The following is a 22414-nucleotide window of genomic DNA, read 5'->3' on the forward strand; positions in this document are numbered from 1 at the left end:
AAAAAATAATAAAAATTAAACAAAAAAAATGTAAATTGTCACATGCGTTAGCGCAGCAAAAGGCTAGTGAGAAGAAAATGTGACGGCCTCCTTCATTAACGCCACTAATTACCCTTGGAAACTGCCCTTGTTTTGGGATGAATCTTTGCAGCCATGTTTGATCGCATAGACAGACAGGGACATCAAACAATGTTGCGAGAAAAAACGTGTGTCCTATCATCTTTCATAAATTAACTAATATGCTTCCATGTCGATGATACTTCTAACACATTTTTTTCCTCAGCTATGTGAGTTTATTTACATGATGGCAATGCCTGCATTTGATTGGCTATAATGTTTAATTTTATTTACATGATGACAATGCCTGCATTTGATTGGCTATAATGTTTAATTGCGACAAAAGGAACTGTTAAAATATTGTCTGATTAGGATAATTCTTACACTAAGTTAATTAACTATGGCACAAACTTTTGTCCCAAGCACACCAATGTAACCATAGATAGTCGACTAATAGATCGTAAACCAAAAACTTAAGATTCATGGTTTTGTAAGAAATGTCCCGCATTTTGTTCGGAATCGGAGAGTCTCGTACTTTTGTAAGCGAAGGTACACAAGTTTTCCTCAAGGAAGAGAGCTTCAATATCGAATTCATAGTGGGTCCACGTGATCAAGCAGTTAATATTTATAAAATTAAACTTATGCACATCAGATCAGACGGTTTCTGTCCTTTGACCGTATCGTTGCGTACAAAAAATTTCGATGCATGATCTAGTCATGTATGGTATACGTGCATGCAGACACAGAGCAAGCAGTTTCACTCCAAAACCACTACTTTGCCATGGGGCCAGTCCCCAAATTATGCAAAACACTGCTTGTGAACTAAAAACTCATTTAAATGACGGTTGTAACCTTTTACATACAATTGAATTTTATCAAACAAGTTGATTAAGTATGGATAAATATGCCAAACAGTTAATAAAAATAATAAAAAATAAAAGGCAAAAAGATTTTAAAAGAAATCCATGTCTCCCACTTCAACGTAGGGGTGCAACTCAAGTGGGTTAGACGAGTTGAAAGGTCAACCTAATCCTAACTCAATTTTTACAATTCGGGTTCGGGTTCAGGTTGGGTTTCATTCAAGTTCATTTGGGCTCGGGTTTAATTGGGTTGAGGTTTACTTGGGTTGAGTTTTGCCCAACTTTTTCAAGTTTAATCTTGTAACAACTTTATTTCCAAGAATTCCTAAAAAAATTAAGCCAAGTAGCATCAAAGCTAGCTAACTTTAATTTCATAAATCAATCTACTATAAAGCTTTAGGATTTAGAGACTACAAATATGCTGACTAATCAAAGGCTCATATTCTCTAAAAGCTTAAGTAATTATAAAGGGTAATTTATTAAAAAAAAATTAGAAAGGGCGTTGGTTTTTTTATTTGACTCACTTGGGTGTAGTATGAGCATTAATTGATACGGGGTACAATCTGGTTAGATTGGGTTTGATTAGTCAAGTTGGGTTGGGTTAGGGATGGACGGGGAAATGATCAACCCAAGTCAACCCAATCAATGAACAGGTTGATATTGGGTTGGGTTCGAGCGGATTATAACTGAAAAAACCCACTTTTTTGGGTTTAAAGTCGGGTTGGATATGGGCGGGTTCGAATTGGCCCAACCAAGTTGCACCCCTACTTCAACCCCTCACCCCTTCTTCCACGCATTAAAAATATATATATATATATATAATATTAAAAAATGATTTTTAGTATAGTGGTGTTTTTTTTTTCCAGTTTTAATCAATAAGGTCTTAAGTTCAACACTCAATAGATTATCAAACAATAGATTTTGTTAGATTAAATATTAGATTAGTCATCGACGGAGTTCAAATCCATGCCGTCATGCAATGACTCAACTTATTTCCACCAATGTGATAACAAAATCTATTGTTTGACAAAAACATTCAACATATTACTTTTGTATTTGTCATTTAAAGTCCACATCTTTTAGGTTTTTTTTATTGAATAAATGCTTTTATTAACGGAAAGGGATCATCTTCGGATCCCTTCCATCAAATCCACCCATCTGAACCATTGAAATTTGATCCAACGGTTAAAATTATTATAACTTTTAAAAGAGTCCCCTGTTTGTAGCCGTTAGATCAAATTTCAATGGTCCGGATTGGTAGACTTGGTGAAAGAGATCGGAGATGATCCATTTCCTTTATTAACAATCATGGAATAGTATAAAAATAAAATAAAATAAAAAAACCTATAAAAAATTAAAACATGAAAATCAGGAACTAAAATCTCGTCTCATTTAAAGGCAAGCTACTTGATTAAACATCACAAAACTTAAAACAAAAGGTGTACAAAAATATTAGTTGTTCCGAACCTGGAAGATATAGGTTGCATGCGGGTACAGGTGATCATGTCCAAAACACAGAAAAAGGTACTGTCGTATTTGTATCCAGTGCATGAAGGTGTTCTGGAGCCCATATCGTATCCGTCGACTGCCTTTCTTTCTAGGACTGCACGTCATGTAAGTTCGTCTCATTAAAAATACGTGGGGACCACCCATCTAACTTACGGCGTCTGGCTGTCTGTTTGATAATTGGTTCTTCCATTTTTGTAACGTGTTCCCACGCGTCAACCAGGCGCATGGGTTCACGCGCAAGTAATTGGTAAATATTAATATTTTACCACATATATTTTTTAGAAAATGGGGAAATTAATATTCATGCAGTAAAAAGAAGGAAACAGAGCGCTAGTTGTACTACTTCATATGCTTTAGATGTATATATGACTTACCACGTGAGAAAAGAAATATACAAAATCGATGGATAAAAGTTTTGTAGAATTGGATATTATGCACAAAATCGTGAGCACTCGTTGTACTAATTATATACGACAATTGTAACTAGTTCTTTTAGCGTGTACCTAATCACCTGAGAAGAGAGACATACATAACCGATGCATAAAAAATCTTAAAATATTCGCGTATATGTGTAACGCTTTAGTACACTTAATCAGAGGTTTAAAATATCTGAATTTACAATGCACGTGTCACTTGAGAAAAGAAACATACAAAACCGATGAACAAAAGTTGTTTACAACTGGATATTGTGCACAAAATTGTGAGTGCTAGTTGTACTAATTGTATACGATAATTGTAACTAGTTCTTTTCGCGTTTACCTTGTCACGTGAGAAGAGAGACATACATAACCTGCACATAAAAAATCTTAAAATATCCATGAACACATATAACGTTTTAGTATGCTTAATTAGAAATTCAAAATATCTGAATTTACAACTCGTCTCATAATTTACCTTCACTTAAACAAAAGAGAGCCACGTCAAATTCCCCACCCACATCCAAAGAGAGAAATGAGTTTATGAGTCATTAGTGTGTGCTCACTCAGGCCTCAACAAAGTCTTCTCTCTCTTTGCCTCTCTGTTTTTCTCCAAATATTTTATTACCTCCACCGCATTCCCTGACAGTGCTTCCACTCCTCCCCCCTTATATACCCTCCCTCCTCCTTCCTCTCCCCCTAAAACCTCCCCACCCCTCCCTCCCTCCCTCCCTCTCCTCCCCTCTCTCTAGCTTAAGTTTTTCTGAATAAACACAAGCACATTAGTGCCAAATTACAACAAGGGTTATTTGGAGGATATTATTTGCATTGCCGTGGTGGTTTTTTTCCGGGGGCAAGAATGACAATGAGCTACAACGTCAATCACGGGCAGTTCGGTGACACCACGCTGACCAAAGTCTTCGTCGGAGGGCTGGCGTGGGAGACTCCCAAAGAGGCCCTGAGGGAGCACTTCGAAAAGTACGGCGAGATCTTGGAGGCCGTCATCATCTCCGACAAACTCACCGGCCGATCCAAGGGCTACGGTTTCGTGAGTCTTCTATTTTCTTTCTCTTTTGGCAACTTTGATAATAATAGGACTGTGTTGGTGATCGGTGGTTTTTAATGATGTTTTTCTATAATGTAACGCGTAGGTGACCTTCACGGAGCCCGAGGCGGCTAAGAAGGCTTGTGAGGACGCCACGCCGGTCATCAACGGCCGCCGTGCCAACTGCAACCTCGCTTCCCTCGGGGCTCGCCGCCCTAGGTCGGCTTCAAACACCACCCCTCCTCCTCAACGAGGTATATATATTACAATCTACAATATCTGATACATTATCGATATTCACTAAGGTGGGATTTTCATCTGACATTGCATCTAAATGATTATTATGAAGGATCCAACGGTGGGGGAGCGAGGTGCATGTCACCTGCAAATCACGTGCAGTGGTACTACCCAGCACCAACAGGGACTCCGACGACTACCCCATTCCACCACCAGCATCACCAGGCCGTTCCATTTTATGGGTATTTACCAATATTTCCACGCCACTAATTCCCCATTTTATTTTTGGTACGTCTGTTAAATAATGCAAACAATTAAGGGAAATAAAACGATTTTATTTTCTCTCTTTTCAGCTACTCCCCCACATACATTGCTCATGATATGAGTTACCATCATGTAAGTAATGTGTTTTCCAACTTCAATCTTCTGGTCGTGTTTTCTATGTATTTATGGCTAAAACTACGTTGCAGAAAAAGAAGTCAAACTTAAGTGCAAGTTTCGAGCATAATATCATGATTAACCGATCTAACTTACGTTTATGTTTTGTGACTTAAAACTAAATTGAATTATTTGAGGGGTCAATGTGATTTGATACGTGTTCTTCATATGACAATGGTGAATTTGCAGAAGGTGGGCCACACAGGTGGAGCTTACATGAACGGGCCCTACTCTGCTGCTCAAGTGTACCCAGCACAGCCTATGGTGGGACACAACACTTTGATGCCAATGTATCCTCTCTACCATTACCACCATCATCACCAATCACATACAATGGGCTTACCTGCTCACATCTACTCGCCAACCACGGCCGGAAATGTGGCCGCAGTCCCAACCATCATGTCCAAACCAGCATCCATTGCTCCTAACACAGGTAGATAGATGGTTGATGCACTGATTTTATGGTGTACTTGCTCACATGCTAAAATGTTCTACCTAGTCAGTGTCCCCATATGGGAACGTGGAAAAAAATAATTGCCAACTCTCATTTTGGTGAACTCACGTGGCTTGAACATGGTTATTGGACTTTTGTTCGTATTTAAATCCAAATAAATTTTCAATTGTTAAGATTAAGCGTTTTAGATACGTCAAGAATGAAGTGATTTCACACTCGCATTTTTTCTTCCTGCATCTCATCCAATTTAGTATACGGAAACAAAGAAATTAGTGCATCAAGAAAAGAAAAAAAAAAAAAGGTATGAAATCACTATCCGGTTTAGCTAGTGTACGTGATGTATTGATGTGAAGGTAAAAATGTCATGCATGAATGAAATGAGAAACCTTGAAATAACTTATAAGAGGTTTTATGGTCGAATCTCAATATTTTTTTATGATATCAAACCGGGTTGATCCATGTGTGAAACTTGACAACCACACGTAATCTGCGTCGCACAAGTTGTGTTGCCCATTTGTTTGGCTTCAAAATTTGCCCATGTTAAGGGGGCTTGTGTCACCTCAATTTTCTTCGCATGATACTAGTTTAAAATGTTATATAAGGCTCAAAACATGGTAAACATGACAAGTTTTGGCTATTGATTCATTTATATCATATTGATATGAAACCTTTTAGCGTTCACTATATCATGAACAAATGATTATGTTCAATACACAATATAACACGAATGGATTGATAACATCACGTAACAATGTTACAGCGAGACCGAAATTATTTATTTTCATTCCAAGTTGGCATTTTTCTTCATTAAATCCAAGTAGATATTGTAGATTCCATATATTGGTAGTAGTTTAAGGCAATTAATTAATTAATTTTATTTGTTATGAATAGATGTAAACTGATTGCTAGAGAAACAGTGTGCTTGGCTGTGGAATAGCAGGTGCAGTTGGCAGAGAAGAGGACGAGAGCTTTAAGAAAGTGAAGGGCATGCACTGCAGTACTCATTCAAATTAGTTGGCAAAATAACAAAAGGGGGAACGTGGTGGCCGCACAGAGCAACATTATTATCTCTGATCTGTTGTAGCTCTTTCTTTCCAATTAATTTATTTTTATTTGTTTAATTTTTAATTAATTCCATAAGTGTTCTTAATTAATTTAGGTGTTTCTGATAAATTCTTTCATTCTCCTCTCTCTCTCACTCTCTCTCTCTCTCTCTCTCTCTCTCTCTCTCTCTCTCTCTCTCTCTCTCTCTCTCTCTCTAACATATCCATCTCAGCTTGAGCTGTGAACCCTTCAACCAAAACAATGTAACAGAGAAGTCATTGTATGCATGTTCTCTCGATTGCCCACATCTTGTGGGTTGCTTTTCATGGCTTCATTCGACTTTTTCAGCATAAACTCGCTCTTTCTCACTTGAATTTTATGTCCGCGAAGTATACATCTCTTTGTGTTTACAACGCTGGTTGCGTTATCGTTGTTATAGACATAAAATATAATGTTCTAGATTGTAGGACAAATTCTTTGCTCGGGCACTCGCACAACATAAAGAACTATTCGATACTTCAACATGTTCAAGCCAATGCAATTTCTATTCATGTTTTGGGCTGATTTGAGTTGCGGAGTATGCAAACAATAAGTGTAAAATCAATTAGTTACATATATGATACCAATTTAGGATCACCAATTACTGAGTGTATACCGCTTCTGCTTTATCTCTCTCGTTGTATGACTTATCACTTTTCCATTTTGAGCCATATATATTTCAATCTTCTCTTAATTTAATTATGAAAAGTCTAACCAACCTTACTACTCTTCTTAGAGTGAAACAAATTCGAGAATATTGCAGTCAAAATACTTATTTACTTTTGAATTATAGGATAATAAGGAAAGATTTATATCTCAGTTTGGAGTAACGTTAATTGAAGTCAAAAATACTTATTACTTGTGAATTAAAGGATAATAAGGCAAGATTTATATCTCAGTTTGGAGTAACGCAAGAGAAACCACATATTTATATTATATTATATTGGTGTACCATCACATGTGGTAATTGATGCATACAATTGAGTCATTGACATCCATGAGATGAATTCAATCATTGACGTGCCATGCACATCAGATGGTACAAAAATGTGGTATCGCTAACATATTTCCTTAGTTCGTTATGTCTAAACTATTGTGTTTGATTCTCTACTCTCTAAATAATTATTGAGTAAAAAAGGAGAACGAGAAGTGATTTGGTGTCAGCTGACTTTATTTGTAACAATATGCTGCTCTCTATGCATCCAAATTTGAATTCACATTTTCATAATTCAAATTAAGTTAGTATGTCCTTGAAAAAACAGTTAAATGGATCAAGAATTTGGGCTCCTAATAAAACATCCAGCCCAAAGTACATAAGGTACATGTGAGAAGGATGAGCAGGCCCATCGTTAAATCCCAGTGGCCGAGCTAAGAAGTAAGACCTATGGGCTAGTTTTTTCTACTTCATTTTTCTAAATACAAAACAAAAGATAGTCAAAGATCCCATAAAATTGAAGTACGTCATCTGTATTGGCTTTGATGATGATGTCATTTTTTATGAGTCAGGATTATCGTCGGATCCTTTTATCTTGAGAATCCTTAAATTATATTTGTTTATTGTACATTGTGTGGTAAAAAATTATTATAAATTTTTTTATTTAAAATTAAATATAAACAATATATCTGACTAAAACTGATCGCACGATATATGACGAACAGACATAATTAAAGGATTCATGAAATTCTCGTAAAAAGGATCCGGCAAGTCTGTAATTCTTTATAACTAGAGCCACGTGTTTCTTTGTCAGGGTCACTACTAAGCCAGCTGTCACCAATTGTGGATAGCCTAATAGTACTATTCAACCTCCTCTTTTTTTTTTTTGTGTAATAAGCCGAATTCACTTTTCGTGAGGAACTTCGAAGTCCCAAAAAAATTAAGAAAAATTGGTCAACAATTGCTACAAAAATTTATGATTTGATTTTGTTTGACATGATTTCGAGCTTTTTTTTTTATGATTTTTATTCAACAATCATTATTCATTTTCATCACTTTTCATACCTTCACTTATTCTTTTCCACACGTCAGCCATTGGTTGGCCATTTTTTTATCTCCGTCGGTGTTGAAAATCATCTCATGGAAAAATTTGATGCTCATGGTTTGTTGATTCAATAGGGTTTGAATGAAATCAATAAACAAAATGAAATAAATCTCGTTAAATATGTGGCACAATTTTAAGCAATTAGATTTCTCTTGAATGTTCGAGGAAATGTGATCAACCTCCTATACTAAACTATTTTAAATTGAGATCATTGGAAATACAGCCACATGGATAAAAATCAGAAGAACCTTGATAAAAAAATTAAAATGGAATAAAATTTCAATCAACTTAAACCATATAAGGTGATTATCAATTTAAACTATATTTTATAAATCATATAATGTAGTTATTAATATTAAATTATTAATATTAATTAACATATTTATTTTCTACTAATAACATGTAATAAATTATCTTAAATTTAACTTATATTACTGTTAAAAAAATTCGACTATAAACCGTTATATCTGGTTTGAATAAATAGTTTTAAGCATCACCCGAAACCAAATTATTGGGCCTCTGCGTGCAATTTTAATTTTAATATTTCTGGATGTCCCAAAAGTACACTTCTCTTATACCCAAAATCGCGAAACCCATTCTCTCTCTCTCTCTCTCTCGCTCTTTTTCTCTCTTTCTCTCTCTCCCCTCCCTAAACCCACAAGCCTCAAGGCTTTAATCTTGTTCGGAAGATCTGGAGGTAAACACACACAATCACTGACCTTCGAGCTTTAAGCTTTCAAATTATGTTGCTTTCATATATTCTGCTTTAATTTTCTCGATTGCATGCTTAGATTTGCTCAGTTTTGTGATTAGGGTTTATCAAATTTTCGAATTTTTTGGTAATTTTTGGAAGTAAAAAATGAAAAGAAGTTGAAGTTGATGGTTTTGGAAAATACCCAGATAAAATCTCTCAATGGATGAGCAAAAGGATGCGGATGTTGCTGTGGGTAGTGGGTCAGAGTCCACTGTGAGTGTAAGTGGACATGTAGCTGGTGAAACCGTAGCTGGGGCCGAGGCTTGTGTGAGTGAGGGTCAGGTTGAGGGGTCTTTTGTGGAGGATGTTGGTGACGATGAAGGCGGTGATTGTGAGGGGGATGATATAATGGTGGAGGTTCTGGGTTCTAATGTCTATGTTGGTGGAGTTTGCACCAATGGGGATGGGGGCGATGAGGGGGTGGGACGTGATGAGTCGGTTGAGGTTGATACGGGGTCGGAGGGAAATGTGAGATCTTCCGGAGGAGATGGTGGTAAAGTGGGTGAGCTGGATTCTGTGGCTGCAGATGTTAGTTCAACGGTTATAGAAACCCAGGTTGTTCATTTTGAGGAAGCTGAGATGGTTGTGAGGCAGGATGTGGATTCAGAGGAAGTTAATGTTTCGGATGAAAAAGCACAGGATGCCACAGCAGAAAATGGACTTGGGGGTTCCTTCATTGGACCTGTAGGTAGTGAAACACAAGTTATCGTCAGTGAAGTAGTTGTGAGGGAAAGTGTAGAAGTTTCCGGGGGTGGATTGGTGGAGGTTGTGGAACATGAAAAGAAGTTGGTTGTTGGTGAGGTTGATGCACTCAATGATTTGAAGGCACAAAAAGCTGGTGTTTCAGATGATGAAGTATGGAATCCTGGAATTGAAAAAGCTACAGTGACTGTTAATGAAGAAGGTAATCCCAAACCCTCAAGTGAACAAAGCCAAGTTTCTGCTGGTGGTGGTGATGTTGCCGGGGTGGACAATGTAGATATTCTGACTTCCAAAGTTGCAGGTAAGGAAACTGATAAAACTAACGAAAATTCGAGTAAACCAGTTGAAGAACAGCTGGTTAAGATTGAGCCAGTAGGTGGTAGCACCCATAGTGGCAGCAATGTACCTGAAAATTCAGTGTCTTTTCCTATGCCGCCTCAAGTAGTTCTTGGAAGTGACACGGGAGCAACAGGTGCACAAGATTCGGAAAAAAATCAGTTCTTGAAACCTGAAGAGAGTGTAGAGGACATGGTTCATGATATTGCTTTGGTTTCAACTACCTTATCTCTGCCAGCTCAAGTAATGCCGGGAGGTGTAGTTTCAGTAACAGATGGAAGGGGCCGTTTGAATTCTGAAAAAGAACTGCACTTGAAACCTGAAGAGAGTCTAGGCAAGAACACGTTCCATGATACTGTGCTGGTTGAATCAAATACAGAGCAAGAGATGGAAAAGGACAGCCACGGTAATGGTACTGAACAGGTTGGCGTAGATGGAGCAGATCAATCCCTGGAGTCTGAAAAGTGTTTAGAAAAGTCTGCGACTGCTTATGTTGCTCCAGTTCATCCCGATATGGAAGCAGAGAAAGTCAATGAACAAGTGAGTGATGCTGAGGGTGTATTAAATGGAGGGGAACAGATAGAAGATGAAGGGGATATTACTCCCATGGACACTGAGGAGGTTTTGGATTCTGTGACTGCAGCCGAGACCAATGTTGTGCATGAGGTAGGAGTTAAAGAACAATTTACTGATGCTGTGCTAGATGGTTTACACGGAGGGCAATACATGGAAGGTGAAAAAGAAGCTACTGATGCTGAACAACCAAAAGCGGGTGAAGAGGAAATTCTTAAACAAGAAGCTATCGAAGGAAGCTCAGAAATTGTGCCTCAACCGAGATACGAGCTGCCACCAGAAAATCATGTGTTCTCTGCATCTGATTTAGTTTGGGGTAAAGTGAAGAGCCATCCATGGTGGCCTGGACAGATATTTGATTATACAGTTGCATCTGAGAAGGCAATGAAATATCACAAAAAGGATTGCTTTTTGGTAGCATATTTTGGGGACCGCACGTTTGCTTGGAATGAACCATCTAGTTTAAAGCCTTTTCGATCTTACTTTTCCCAGTCAGAAAAGCAAGGTAATTCAGAAGCTTTCCAGAATGCTGTCAATTGTGCACTGGAAGAAGTTTCGAGACGTGTTGGATTGGGGCTAGCATGCTCTTGCATACCAAAAGAAGTCTATGAGAAGATTAGGTTCCAGAAAGTTGAAAATGCTGGGATCTGCCTAGAATCCAGTAGAAGAGATGAAGTGGATGAATCGGCAAGTGCCAGTTCTCTTGAATGTAATAAATTGCTGGAATACATAAAAGCTTTAGCACGGTTTCCGTCTGGTAACAGTGACCGATTAGAAGTTGTGATAGCTAAGGCTCATATGTTAGCATTTTATCGCTTGAAGGGTTACTATAACTTGCCAGAATTCCAATCTTGTGGAGATATATTGGAAAACAAAGATGAAAGGATTGAGCATACAACTCCTAATGGTAAGGATGTTAAAGGTACTTTCTCTGGCCCTGAGATTATTACCTATTCTCACAAGCGTAAACATAATTTAAGAGGTGGCGTGTATTCTAAGGTAAAAGAAAGAAGCCTGTCTGAATTAATGGATGGCAGCTTAGATTCTCTAGACGGTGGTGATTGGTTGGATGGGAACGAAACTGGTGGTTTGGTCTCACCATCCTCTGGCAAGAGACGGAAGGGTTTTGAGTATCATGTTGATGATGATGGAAGGAAAGTTACCGTTGCAAAAGTTTCTAATACCACACCTCCCCCAAAGCAGTCTTTTAAGATTGGTGAATGCATCCAGAGAGTTGCAAGCCAACTTACAGGGTCTCCTATTGTGAAGTCCAACAGTGACAGACCTGCTGGGGATGGATCTGATGTTGCCATCCAGAGTTCTGATGATGTCCATAGAGGGAAAACAATTGATGGAACAGAGTACTCATCGCTAGATGAATTGCTGTCACAACTTCAGTCGGCAGCAGAAGATCCGCGGAAGGATTACCATAGCTTGAAAACTGTTGTTAATTTCTTCTGTGATTTTAGGAATTCGGTAGCTGTAGGTCAGCTTCCTGGGATGGAGCATGTAGCTGTGGACAAAGTTGGTGGTAGAAAGAGGAAGTCAAATTCTGCATTTGGGTTGCCCGAAACTTTTGAATTTGATGATATGAATGATACTTATTGGACAGACAGGGTAATCCAAAATGGCGCTGAAGAGCAAACACCTCGAAGGGGCAGGAAGGTTAATTATCAACCTGTTGTTCTTGCCCAACCAGAAAAATCCCCTCAAGAGGGTCGCAGGCCATACACCAGGAAGCGGTATTCCCAAACCGTTAATGCTTTGCCGCCAGAGAAACCTGTTGGCTATGTGGATGAGAATGCCCCAACAGAACTTGTTATGAACTTCTCTGAGGTGAATTCTGTTCCCTCAGAAATAAAGCTAAATAGAATGTTTAGGCGCTTTGGACCTCTGAAGGAAGCTGAAACAGAAGTTGATAGGGAGAGCAGTCGTGCTAGAGTTGTTTTCAAGAAATGTTCTGATGCAGAGGTAGCTATTGATAGTGCGGGAAAATTCAAAATCTTCGGATCAATACCTGTAAACTACCAGCTCAATTATACTCCATCTCAGCTCAACTATACTCCGTCTATCCAATTTAGCATTTCTCCCAGTGCCACAACCCATGATCAGGAGATGCAACTTGTTCTTTCCTCCCATGATCATGAGATGCACCTTGATCTCTCCGCCCACGACCAAATGCAACTTGATCTTTCCACCCACGACCATATGCAACTGGATATGCAACTTGATCTTTCCTCCCATGACCAGATGCACCTTGATCTCTCCACCTTCGATAACCTGTGAAGTTGTCAGGTAATAATGGACCTGGATTAAATTTCATTGCACTGATCTTTGAAATTCTGCTTATTCTTGCTTAGCTGCAAACTTTCAACTAGGTTTGTAGCATTTAAAGGTTTTATTTCTTTAAAAATGAAAACGAAAAACTATAGGAAGTGAACAGATTCACGGGTTTGGGGAATTAGGAATTAACAAGGGCCTTCTTACGGCCTGGTTGGTGTCAAATAGTTACCTGTGCAGATTTTCTTTTTTCAAATTCTTTTGTTTGGTGGGGGAGGTGAAATTTAAAGAATGACATTGTGTCCTGAGTTTCTGTAGTTGTTTCAAAATCTATACTTGGTATTGGGAGAGAGATAACTATGTATATCGTTCAATATCAGACTGAATTTGGTCTTACTTTTATGTGCCCTGGCACTTGGACCGATGTATGGGAATAAGGTTTTACAGCATGTCGCATAAAGAATAATGAGCAGATTTTACTCTATATCCTTCTTTGATAGTATGCAATTATCTGATGTATTCTTCAACTTCCGATTTTTCACAACTTTGGTTTTGTAAGTCTTCTATCTGGTATCATTTTGTTTCACTAGTTGACTTTTCTTTTACATGTTTAATTGCAGGGACAGTAAATGCTGAAGAAGAAAAAAGAGAGATAGCAATCATAGCGTGCGGGTATATATGCCCTGGGAAGCCCTTGGACGAGCACAGCTGAATCGGCTGCTGAAGGAGGTAACCAGACCGTGTATTCATCTGGTTGTCGTGAATTTAATCTGTGCCAAGGGTTCTTGCTGTTTTCTAGTCACGAAGATGCCTGTTTTTTGCTTCCTTCTGTACTCTTATGCATGTTAGGGTTCTTTGTTTGAACGTATAGCAGAGGTCGCTGATCCTTCCTTGATGGCTGCAATTGTGGCATCATTTTGTATCGATGAATAGGGCCAAAAGATCATGTATGATTGTGCATTATCCTTTGTTGAATAACGGTGATACCGATAATTTTTTGAAAACCATGCTGATTGCTGGAGGGTTCTGAGGGTCGATTGGGCGCTCGGAAACTTGGGATTTTCAAACAGCGTGTTAGAATTCTAAGTTTAATGCTTGGGGGAAAAAGTAGCATGCTTTTGCGTTGTGATGTGTGTGTGATACATGTATGTATGCGCCTTCTCTTCCCGTGGTTGCAAAGCAGGATATGCACAAAGTCCATTCTCACTTCGTTCCCATCCGTCGGTATAATGTTACCATCGTGGAGGTTTTTCTCCGATGCCGGTTAAATCTTCGGTGATGAGGGTGAATTATCCGGCAAGATTATGGCCGACTTGTGGTGGCTGTCGTGCGTTTTTATTTCCTGGGCTGGTATTTTACCCGGGTGGGCGATAGCATACTTTTTCTGCTTGTTCAAGGGTATAAATATTCATGATCCAACAAAAACTAAAATAACCTCATCAATAAAAGGAAAACGTTACTTTTTCCATTTTTATTTTTTGGTAGTAAATTATATAAATTGTTGACCAGTTTTTTGTTGACTTATGGTTGACTATATAGGAAAAGGATCCTCGCCGGATCCTTTTTCCTAAGGATTCGTGATCATGACCGTTCATCATATATCGTGCGATCGGTTTTTGTTAGGTACTATTTATATTTAATTTTAAATTTTAAATTTTAAATAATTTCTGATCACACGATGTACGATGAATGGTCATGATCACAGAATGATCTCACCCAATCCTTTTCCGACTATATATTCATCGTCGGAATATTGCATGCACATAAAATGGTTGATTTTCTACCCAAAGGTCTGTACAAAATAAAACACTACTAAATCAGGCGTTTCTTTCAGTTTCGGTATGTCCAATAATCGCTCGTTAATTGATTCTCGACACAAAAGTTTTGATTTTCCTCGTGTGAATTCACTCTCCACCTCTCTCTCTCTCTCTCTCTCTCTCTCTCTTCAAGAACACAAATACCCAGTAGTAATCTTCACTAGAAGAAGCTCCAGAACAACAGAGATGTCCTCCAATGGCGATTTTCAACAACTTACCTTCCCAGGTCCTCTCTCTCTCCAAGAAACTCATCTCTTTTCATGTTCTTTAAATTCTGTTTATTTTTTGCTGCATTTTCCAAGCAACCAATCACTCCCGGTTCGCGTAAATGTGGCAATTTGGGTACTCAAACAAATTCTCACTGCAGATATTTTACATTTTGTGCGTAATTTCAGGGGTGTTGGAGCCTGAGGAGCTGCTTGAGACCATGAATTCATGAACCACGGGCAATGCCATTAACTATCTGGGGCATGATGAAGAAATGCTCTTACCTTTGGAGTCTTTGGAACGCGAAAGAACACGGAGAATTAACCGGTGTAGCTTTCGTAAAAGCCTGGCTTGGGATAATGCCTTTTTCACCAGTGCAGGTATATGTTAATCAGGTTGAAAATCGTTATACATGTGCTTGTTATGAACATTTTCTTGCTGCACAAGTTTGAAACGTCTGATTGGTTGCTTGTGCTTCAGGGGTTTTGGATCCTGAGGAATTGTGTATGGTTAACAGAGGATTCAAGAAATCCGAAACGAATCAGCTTCCAGGGATTCAAGAAGTCTGGAGGTCTGCCGAGTCAATGACTACAGTTCATAGTGGATGTTCCTCTTTGATGGCAAGCATTGAGTTTGAGCTTTTCGATGACAACAGATCATCTGCGCAGAAACCGACTAGTTTACCCAGTGTCACGACTTCAAGTCTCAAGTCGAAAAAGGGGGAGAGGCCTGCAAAATGTTCGCCGTAAGTATATACTGGCCTTGCTAATAACAAGTGAACCTCACCTTTGTATTTTGTTATGTGCTTTGTGTAAACATATCCTTGTTTTGCTTAAAAATTTTCAGCTTCCAAGAATCCTGACGCTTCTCCTCGGATGAGGGTAAGTTTCTTTCGTTATAATTTTTGTGAGTAATCATGTTTCTGAGGTTATTTCAGGATGAATATGTCTGTTTTGGTATTCAGATGAGAGCCATGCCAACCTCCCAAAGGCAAAGTCTTAATGCGCGTGGACCGGAGAAATGAAATGAACCTTGCTGCTGTAAGTAGGAAACTGAACTCATCAGCATCTCGCAAACCGCCAAAGATATCTAGCCGGATTAATTAATCTTATGCACCTGCAGCGAAAAGGTCTTGTTTGGGTGGAGATAATGAAAACTGGAAACTGCAAAAGCTGCCCCTGGTAAGAAGGAAGATCAAGTAAAACGCTAACCGGAGCGCACAGAGTTTTTCATTTTAAAATGCCTTGCTTAGGAGTATCGTGCAGCATCACCAATAGTATTACACCGCCCCAAAAGACATCTCCATTTTGTTCTCCCACTGCCACACACGAGTCTCGGGTTTATAGTTCTCCCTTATTCAGTAATCTCCATTGTACTCGAGGAGCAAAATTGATTCCTCACTTGTCAGTTTGGCCTCCCGTGGTTTTACCATGGGAACTCCTTCGAAATCCACAATGAAAAACAAAGGTGAACGGGAAACTTCTTGTCACCCATCCACTCTAGTGCGCACGCCGCAGTCTTCCCCTCATCCATCACCTGCTAGTTCCCTTGTTGGCTGGTCCTCAGCATCCTCATCAGCGTCTGCGAATCAACGATTGAAGAAGTGTGAGGTCGGTCTGAATACTTCCATCAGCGGACAGGCTTTTTTTGAGAGTGATGTCTCTCGGGAATCAATTCTGAAGAGCCATTCACATGATCAACCATGCATTGGACATGGAAATCAAGAAGCAATGCTCTTGAATCCACGCGAGGGAATTATGTCAATGGGAGGTAGCCCTATGGATCCTAACAGTGTTTCTAAACATATCAGGCCCTCATGTCTCCGAGCGCCATCTCCAAAGATTGGCTTTTTCGACAAGGTTAGTTTATATGCGTTCTTCATTATTCTTGTACTAACTGAATGGTTTCAGTGTTTCAAATTCGCTATATGCTGTCGAGAAAAAACTACTCAATTGACAGGAGATTTCTTTGGTGAGATCAAGTGTGCATTCTCCTGCAGGAAGTCACAAGGAAAATAATGCATATTACTTGAAAGAACAAATTGATTGTTTGGCTAAAAATGTTGGTCCCATTGATCTTGGAATTGGATTAATGTTGTGCAGTGAAAGAGGAGATGGAAGGCAAACAAGAGTGCATGATATTGCCTAATAATCGACGATCACCAAAGGGAAATGATAAACACGTATTATTTTTAGCTTCTTACGCAACTCTATTTAATAGTATCAGTTGTTTTCGTACGATTTATCAAATTCGATTGCCAAAAAATAAAGAGTGATGTGTAAGAAGGTAAAAGAGTGTGAAAATCACTTCTCTTCACTAATAATTAAGTATTTGGAACTATTAGGTATTACAAATTCTTCATGAGATATGTAACAAAAAGTGAGCGTTATTATTTGCACTTCAAAAAAGTTTTGTTATTGAAAGGATATTTTACGAGCCTCAAAGCACAATTTTGATTTTTTTTTTTCCTTAAAGAGTGTATGACGACATTTTTAAAATGTCAATAACAAGTCGCTATTTGTTATACTTATTGATTTATTTACAAGTTTCGCACTTTACTCTAATGGAGGATAATTGTAGAATGTGAATGGCTGGTCGATCGACTGTATTGTGAGTCTAGAATTTTCAATATGAGTGTTGCTATCTAGATATCTCCTTTTATCTCACGCACACCTTCTATTAATTATTGTCCTTTGACCATCTTCAATTATTTCAACGGTCGAAAATCAAAAGCTGTATACAGAGGTAAAATGGTCTTTTCAATATAACTAGCAACAATACAATCAAATCAATAAGCCCAACTCTCAGAAAGTCAGAAGGACACATACGTAATTTCCATTTGTACGACACCGTACCAACTAAAGAACAATAGGGACCTAACGCTATTTAAAATCTCTCATCTCCGAATTGCAAAATTGGAGTTTAGGGTTTTTCAGCAGCCGGCATTTTCCTCTCCGCCTCACTCCTCACAGTAGCTTCGCTGCAGTCCAGAGTCCTCTTCTCTCAGCCGCCATGGGGTACCTAACACACACTCTCTCTCTATCTCTCTCTCTCTCTCTCTCTCTCTCTACAATCTCATATTTTTACTTGGAATAAGTTTATTGGCTCGGATTGGTTTTTCCCAAGCTTTGTGTGCAGCCAAACTGAAAATTTTCATGGTAAAAATCAAAACTTTAAAGAATTTCAATTAGGGTTCATGTTATCGCAATGTATTTCTGTGTGGTTTAATCTTTTGTTTCCAATTTCTGTTTGGTTCCCTAGAAAGCATTTGAAACAAAGAGGATTAATTTAACTGTTAAAAGAGGTCGTAACATAGTTGCTTTGAATTATGCTCCGGTCAAACCGTCAAAGAGCTAAATCAAGCTTGGACAAAGCTTAATTTGTGTTTTGATTTGGGGCAAGGAGATTAGGACATGCTTTTCTAAGGAATTATGATGTAATTTGAACAAATGTGGTTGAAGCCTTGATTCTTTTATTCGAGATCAAAGCAACATTGTATTTGTTAAGGTTCATCGGTTTTGTGATCAAGCCTCGTTAAGTTTACAGGCGATATGGTGTAGCATTCGTATTATGAATGATTGGGAACGAGTAGCGGTTGCTGTATGAGTGAATTGAATTTTATGCGGGTATTGATGTTTGATTGCACCATGGGGAATCGAATGGTTCGTTTGTGATTATACTCTGAACTAATTTGAAGTTTAGTGATTTTGTTGAATGCGAGAAAGCTTGAGCAGTTGGCTCTAAATTTTTCACTTGACTGATGCCTACATGATTGCATTGAACTTAACGGTGGGGAATTTTTGCTCCGTTGTCCTTGGGATTGGATTGCATTCTTTGGCTCTTGTAAACTGGTTTTTAAGTGAATTTATTTCGAGATTAAGAGATTGTGGGTGCTATGCAGGAAAACACGTGGAATGGGAGCTGCTCGTAAGCTCAAGACCCACCGCAGGAATCAGAGGTGGGCGGACAAGTCGTACAAGAAGTCCCACCTTGGAAATGAATGGAAAAAGCCTTTCTCTGGTTCATCTCATGCCAAAGGCATTGTCCTAGAAAAGATGTAAGATCTCTATCTCTCCCTCTTTCTCTCAACATTGTGTTTTGTGTTTAATTCTACGTTTAGGTTTAATTGAATGGTCTCAATTGTGGATTGTTAATGCAGCGGTATTGAGGCTAAGCAGCCTAACTCCGCTATTAGAAAGTGCGCTCGTGTTCAGCTGATCAAAAATGGGAAGAAGATTGCTGCTTTTGTACCCAACGATGGTTGCTTGAACTACATCGAGGAAAATGTAAGTCTTATCATCTGCCCGGATGTCAGATTTAATTTCGAATCTCATTTCAATGATTGCGGTCTTCATCCGCAAAGTGTATTAAATCTTGAATAACAGTCCAGGAATCCTTGGTGAATGCCCCGATATCGTCTCAGTTTTCTTAACTTAGCAGTATATATGTATGTGGTTTGCGCAGGATGAGGTGTTGATTGCTGGATTTGGACGGAAGGGCCACGCTGTGGGAGATATTCCCGGAGTCAGGTTCAAGGTTGTGAAGGTATCCGGTGTCTCTCTCCTGGCCCTCTTCAAGGAGAAAAAGGAAAAGCCAAGGTCTTAAGCCTGTCAAGGAAGCTCATCTATGCCTAAGTCTCTGTCGTTGTAGCGTAGTTTTTCGTTAGTTGTAACAACTTATCAGTTTCTAAGCAGTTCCTGTTATTCGAATCAGGAAGCGTCCGCGCGAAACAGAATTTTGGAAACGGAGGTCTATCAAAATTTAATTTCGGATTTATCTATGGTTGTTATGCTGCAATGTTGTTTCAGGAATACGATGTATGATATGAGAAGGACTTTGCGTGTGCTTATAAGTAGAGGTCATCTACAAAATGGAGTAATCTCACAGTTACAACCTCCATTAAAACATCCAGTGACCTCTAAAATTCAATCATAAATTCTGCAAATTCAAAGAAATAAAAATAGATAAAACTGCTTTAATCCAACATACCCACAAAATATTCGGTCGAAAATAGTGTAATCTGATTGCGCTTAAGAAATGATGAAGAAAAAATCGAACCTTTATGAAGAAGGCGAGAGGGTCTGAGTATCGGAAGGTCCAAGCGGCGATAGGTGTGAGAGTCACGAGGCTTCCAACCCGAACGCAAGGACAAGCCGTACTTTAGCCTAACGGAAGGGAAGGATATGAAAGGTGGCGGTTCTAAAAACTATAATTGGAGGGGTCACTAAGGATAGCGCCCAAATTTTTTCGACAGTATAATATGCAAGTTGACATTTCATCGAGCTTTGGTGGGATCTTTTGTTAAGTCATATTGCACGCCTGTCGTCATATGCTAACAACTTTCGAATGAACATGTTAATTGATGTCAATAACTTTTGAGTGGGCATGTCGACAAATGTCAAGATATGTTGACCAAATCTATCGACATATGCCCATAACAGTGCATCCAAAGGCACGAGGCTAGCAGAGGCCCTACCTAGTGTCATAGAGGCAATTTGTTGATAAATTAAAGGACAACTTTAAAGGGCATCTCAAATTTTCAAAGAGCAATATCCAACTCTTCTATAGAGGATTTGGGAGCTTTGGGAGGTTAGCTGACCCACCTTACCCTAAGGTGGATCCACCTAGGAAACGGTTGAACTGAGTTGAAGAGAAAACTCTACTTACAAGACAATATATTACTTGCAAAAATAAATATAAGTTTACCTTCTCTTCTCTTTTTAGGTAAGAAAATGAATTAATTCAAGGGAACTTTAACAAAAAGCTCTCAGTACTGTTTATTTTAACGAAAAATCACATTTTTGCACTAAAAAGTCAATCATAGTACTATTCACTTTACCCTTTTTTTTGTCCTTATCGTTAAAACTCAAAATTTTCAAACCATTTTCATTAGTTTTTCTTTAATTTAAAGAGAAGTCTTGGTAGCACTCAAGACCTTAGTGGCGAAGCTACATAGGGACAAGGTGGGGCGTTCCTCCCCTCGCTAGAAATTAAGCCCAAAAACGGTGGTTTTGCCCCTATGGTCCCGTCGGAAGTTATAGCTGTTTGGCCTGTTTTCTGGGTTCCTGCTGCTGTGCAGCAGTGCTTTTATTTTTTTATTTTCTGGAAAATACTTAACCATACGATGCGTTTTAATTAGTTGGTTAAAAGAAAATAATTGAAGTCGGATCACTGGTCCCCCGTTACCTCTGTCTACACACGTCCCTCATTCCCTTTTGAAAACCAACGAAAAAGTAAAGGTTTTCGTGTTTTCTTTTTCCTTAATTTCTTAACTTATATTATAATTAATCCCAGTTGATTAATTAATATGAAATTTTGTTTAATTAACATAGAATCATGAAGTAATACACTAATATAGTTATTGATTACTGATTATTGATTATAGATATGAATCCTATAAATGATTATTGATGAATGAAACTGTTTTTTAGGGTAAAAATTGAATTCTTGATTCTTGATTAATTGAATTGAATTTTGGTATATTGAATCATTCATGTGATTATTGGTATTGATTAATTGAATTGTTGGTTTAATTAGTTAGTAGTCATATGGTATATTTTACTCTAGGATTAAGAGTCTAAAATCGAGAGGAATTAGTGATTTTGCAAAGGAGTTGGTGAAGATCGGTAGGTGTGCAAGCTATATGATAGCGTATAAGCTTCTTACATTGGTTTTAGTGTTACTGGTTGCAACCGCTTTGGTGGAGAGAGCTTTTTCTGCTATAATATTATGAAACACCATTGTGTACAAAATGTGAGATCAATGGTTGACTAATAGCATAATTGTTTACCTTGAAGAAGATGTATTTGCTTTTATTGATAACGAGTCTATTATGCGTATAAAGTTTACTTATATAAAAATCATTGCAATGCAAGGGTAATGGCATCCGCATAAAGTTTAGTTACGTAAACGTGGTTGAATTTAGCTGGACACACTCTCTGTCTACGTGAACAATTCCATGCATTGTATGCCATTATCACACATTGAGCTCACCTAATTCTCGACTAGATAATTGCTGCACTTGAAACTGAGAAGGTGCTGCTCCTATTTATAGGTGAAATGATCCGAAATCTCTTCTTCCTCATTGGATGAAATGGGCGGCATAAACTCCAGATTAGATAACCTTTCCCGTTACTTTGACAGCTCTTACTTGTAAAAGTACGAGTCACAAACACACTTGTCTATTGTATGAATCCTTAATGACACCTCCACCTTAATTCTTCCAACTTACAAGCTTAGTCATCATACGACCTCCTAATATAATGAATAGCAATGGATAGGTTTATAATCAAGAAGGTTCTACTCTGCCATGGAAACGTGCATAGTATTAGCTCCACCTCAAACAATTAAAATCCTCTCATGCTAATATAAATACTTGCTTAATCGTAAAATTGCCAACACTAAATTTAACTTACCAATTAATCTAATCTATATATATACTCATTTGAAAAATATGGGTTCTCATAGTGACACATGTTATAAATTAGCAAAACCAAGGTTCAAAATTCTCCCCATTCAATAAAAAAACAAACAATTCAATATATCATTAAATGAATGAATAATTATTTAATTAGAGCTTGTGACTTGAAACAAGATTGAATGGGTTT

The 22414-nt window shown here is 38.3% G+C and overlaps 3 protein-coding genes across 4 annotated transcripts; all 3 read left to right on the top strand.

Annotated features, from left to right (window-relative positions):
- Positions 1 to 3701: 3701 nt before the first annotated feature.
- Positions 3702 to 5953, top strand: LOC137719539 (probable RNA-binding protein ARP1). The gene is made up of 6 exons (XM_068458578.1): positions 3702 to 3890; positions 3994 to 4141; positions 4237 to 4366; positions 4478 to 4520; positions 4752 to 4995; positions 5934 to 5953. The coding sequence occupies exons 1-6, from the start codon at positions 3702 to 3704 to the stop codon at positions 5951 to 5953; spliced, it is 774 nt and encodes a 257-aa protein (XP_068314679.1).
- A 2771-nt stretch (positions 5954 to 8724) lies between these two features.
- On the top strand, positions 8725 to 13890 carry LOC137720689 (uncharacterized). 2 transcript variants are annotated; one of them, XM_068459787.1, is made up of 3 exons: positions 8725 to 8835; positions 8952 to 12798; positions 13404 to 13890. In XM_068459787.1, the coding sequence occupies exon 2, from the start codon at positions 9052 to 9054 to the stop codon at positions 12787 to 12789; it is 3738 nt and encodes a 1245-aa protein (XP_068315888.1). In that variant the 5' UTR covers positions 8725 to 8835; positions 8952 to 9051; the 3' UTR covers positions 12790 to 12798; positions 13404 to 13890. The 2 variants fall into 2 exon arrangements, with proteins under 2 accessions (XP_068315888.1, XP_068315887.1); XM_068459786.1 differs by having other exon boundaries at positions 9039 to 12798.
- A 3824-nt stretch (positions 13891 to 17714) lies between these two features.
- On the top strand, positions 17715 to 19583 carry LOC137720460 (small ribosomal subunit protein uS12). Its single transcript, XM_068459529.1, has 4 exons — positions 17715 to 17824; positions 18709 to 18864; positions 18967 to 19093; positions 19272 to 19583. The coding sequence occupies exons 1-4, from the start codon at positions 17820 to 17822 to the stop codon at positions 19410 to 19412; spliced, it is 429 nt and encodes a 142-aa protein (XP_068315630.1). The 5' UTR covers positions 17715 to 17819; the 3' UTR covers positions 19413 to 19583.
- Positions 19584 to 22414: the final 2831 nt, after the last annotated feature.

Source organism: Pyrus communis, chromosome 16 (assembly GCF_963583255.1).
Source record: "Pyrus communis chromosome 16, drPyrComm1.1, whole genome shotgun sequence".
In the NCBI taxonomy this organism is placed as follows: Eukaryota; Viridiplantae; Streptophyta; class Magnoliopsida; order Rosales; family Rosaceae; genus Pyrus; species Pyrus communis.

What these genes read in the sequence shown, in the direction of transcription:
- LOC137720689 (XM_068459787.1), top strand. Translation starts at nt 9,052, where the DNA reads ATGGATGAGCAAAAGGATGCGGATGTTGCTGTGGGTAGTGGGTCAGAG.
- LOC137720460 (XM_068459529.1), top strand. An exon ending in GGCATTGTCCTAGAAAAGAT is followed by an intron (nt 18,865 to 18,966) that starts GTAAGATCTCTA and finishes TTGTTAATGCAG; the next exon opens with CGGTATTGAGGCTAAGCAGC. An exon ending in TGAACTACATCGAGGAAAAT is followed by an intron (nt 19,094 to 19,271) that starts GTAAGTCTTATC and finishes TGGTTTGCGCAG; the next exon opens with GATGAGGTGTTGATTGCTGG.
- LOC137719539 (XM_068458578.1), top strand. Translation starts at nt 3,702, where the DNA reads ATGACAATGAGCTACAACGTCAATCACGGGCAGTTCGGTGACACCACG. An exon ending in GATCCAAGGGCTACGGTTTC is followed by an intron (nt 3,891 to 3,993) that starts GTGAGTCTTCTA and finishes TGTAACGCGTAG; the next exon opens with GTGACCTTCACGGAGCCCGA. An exon ending in ATCCATTGCTCCTAACACAG is followed by an intron (nt 4,996 to 5,933) that starts GTAGATAGATGG and finishes CTAGAGAAACAG; the next exon opens with TGTGCTTGGCTGTGGAATAG.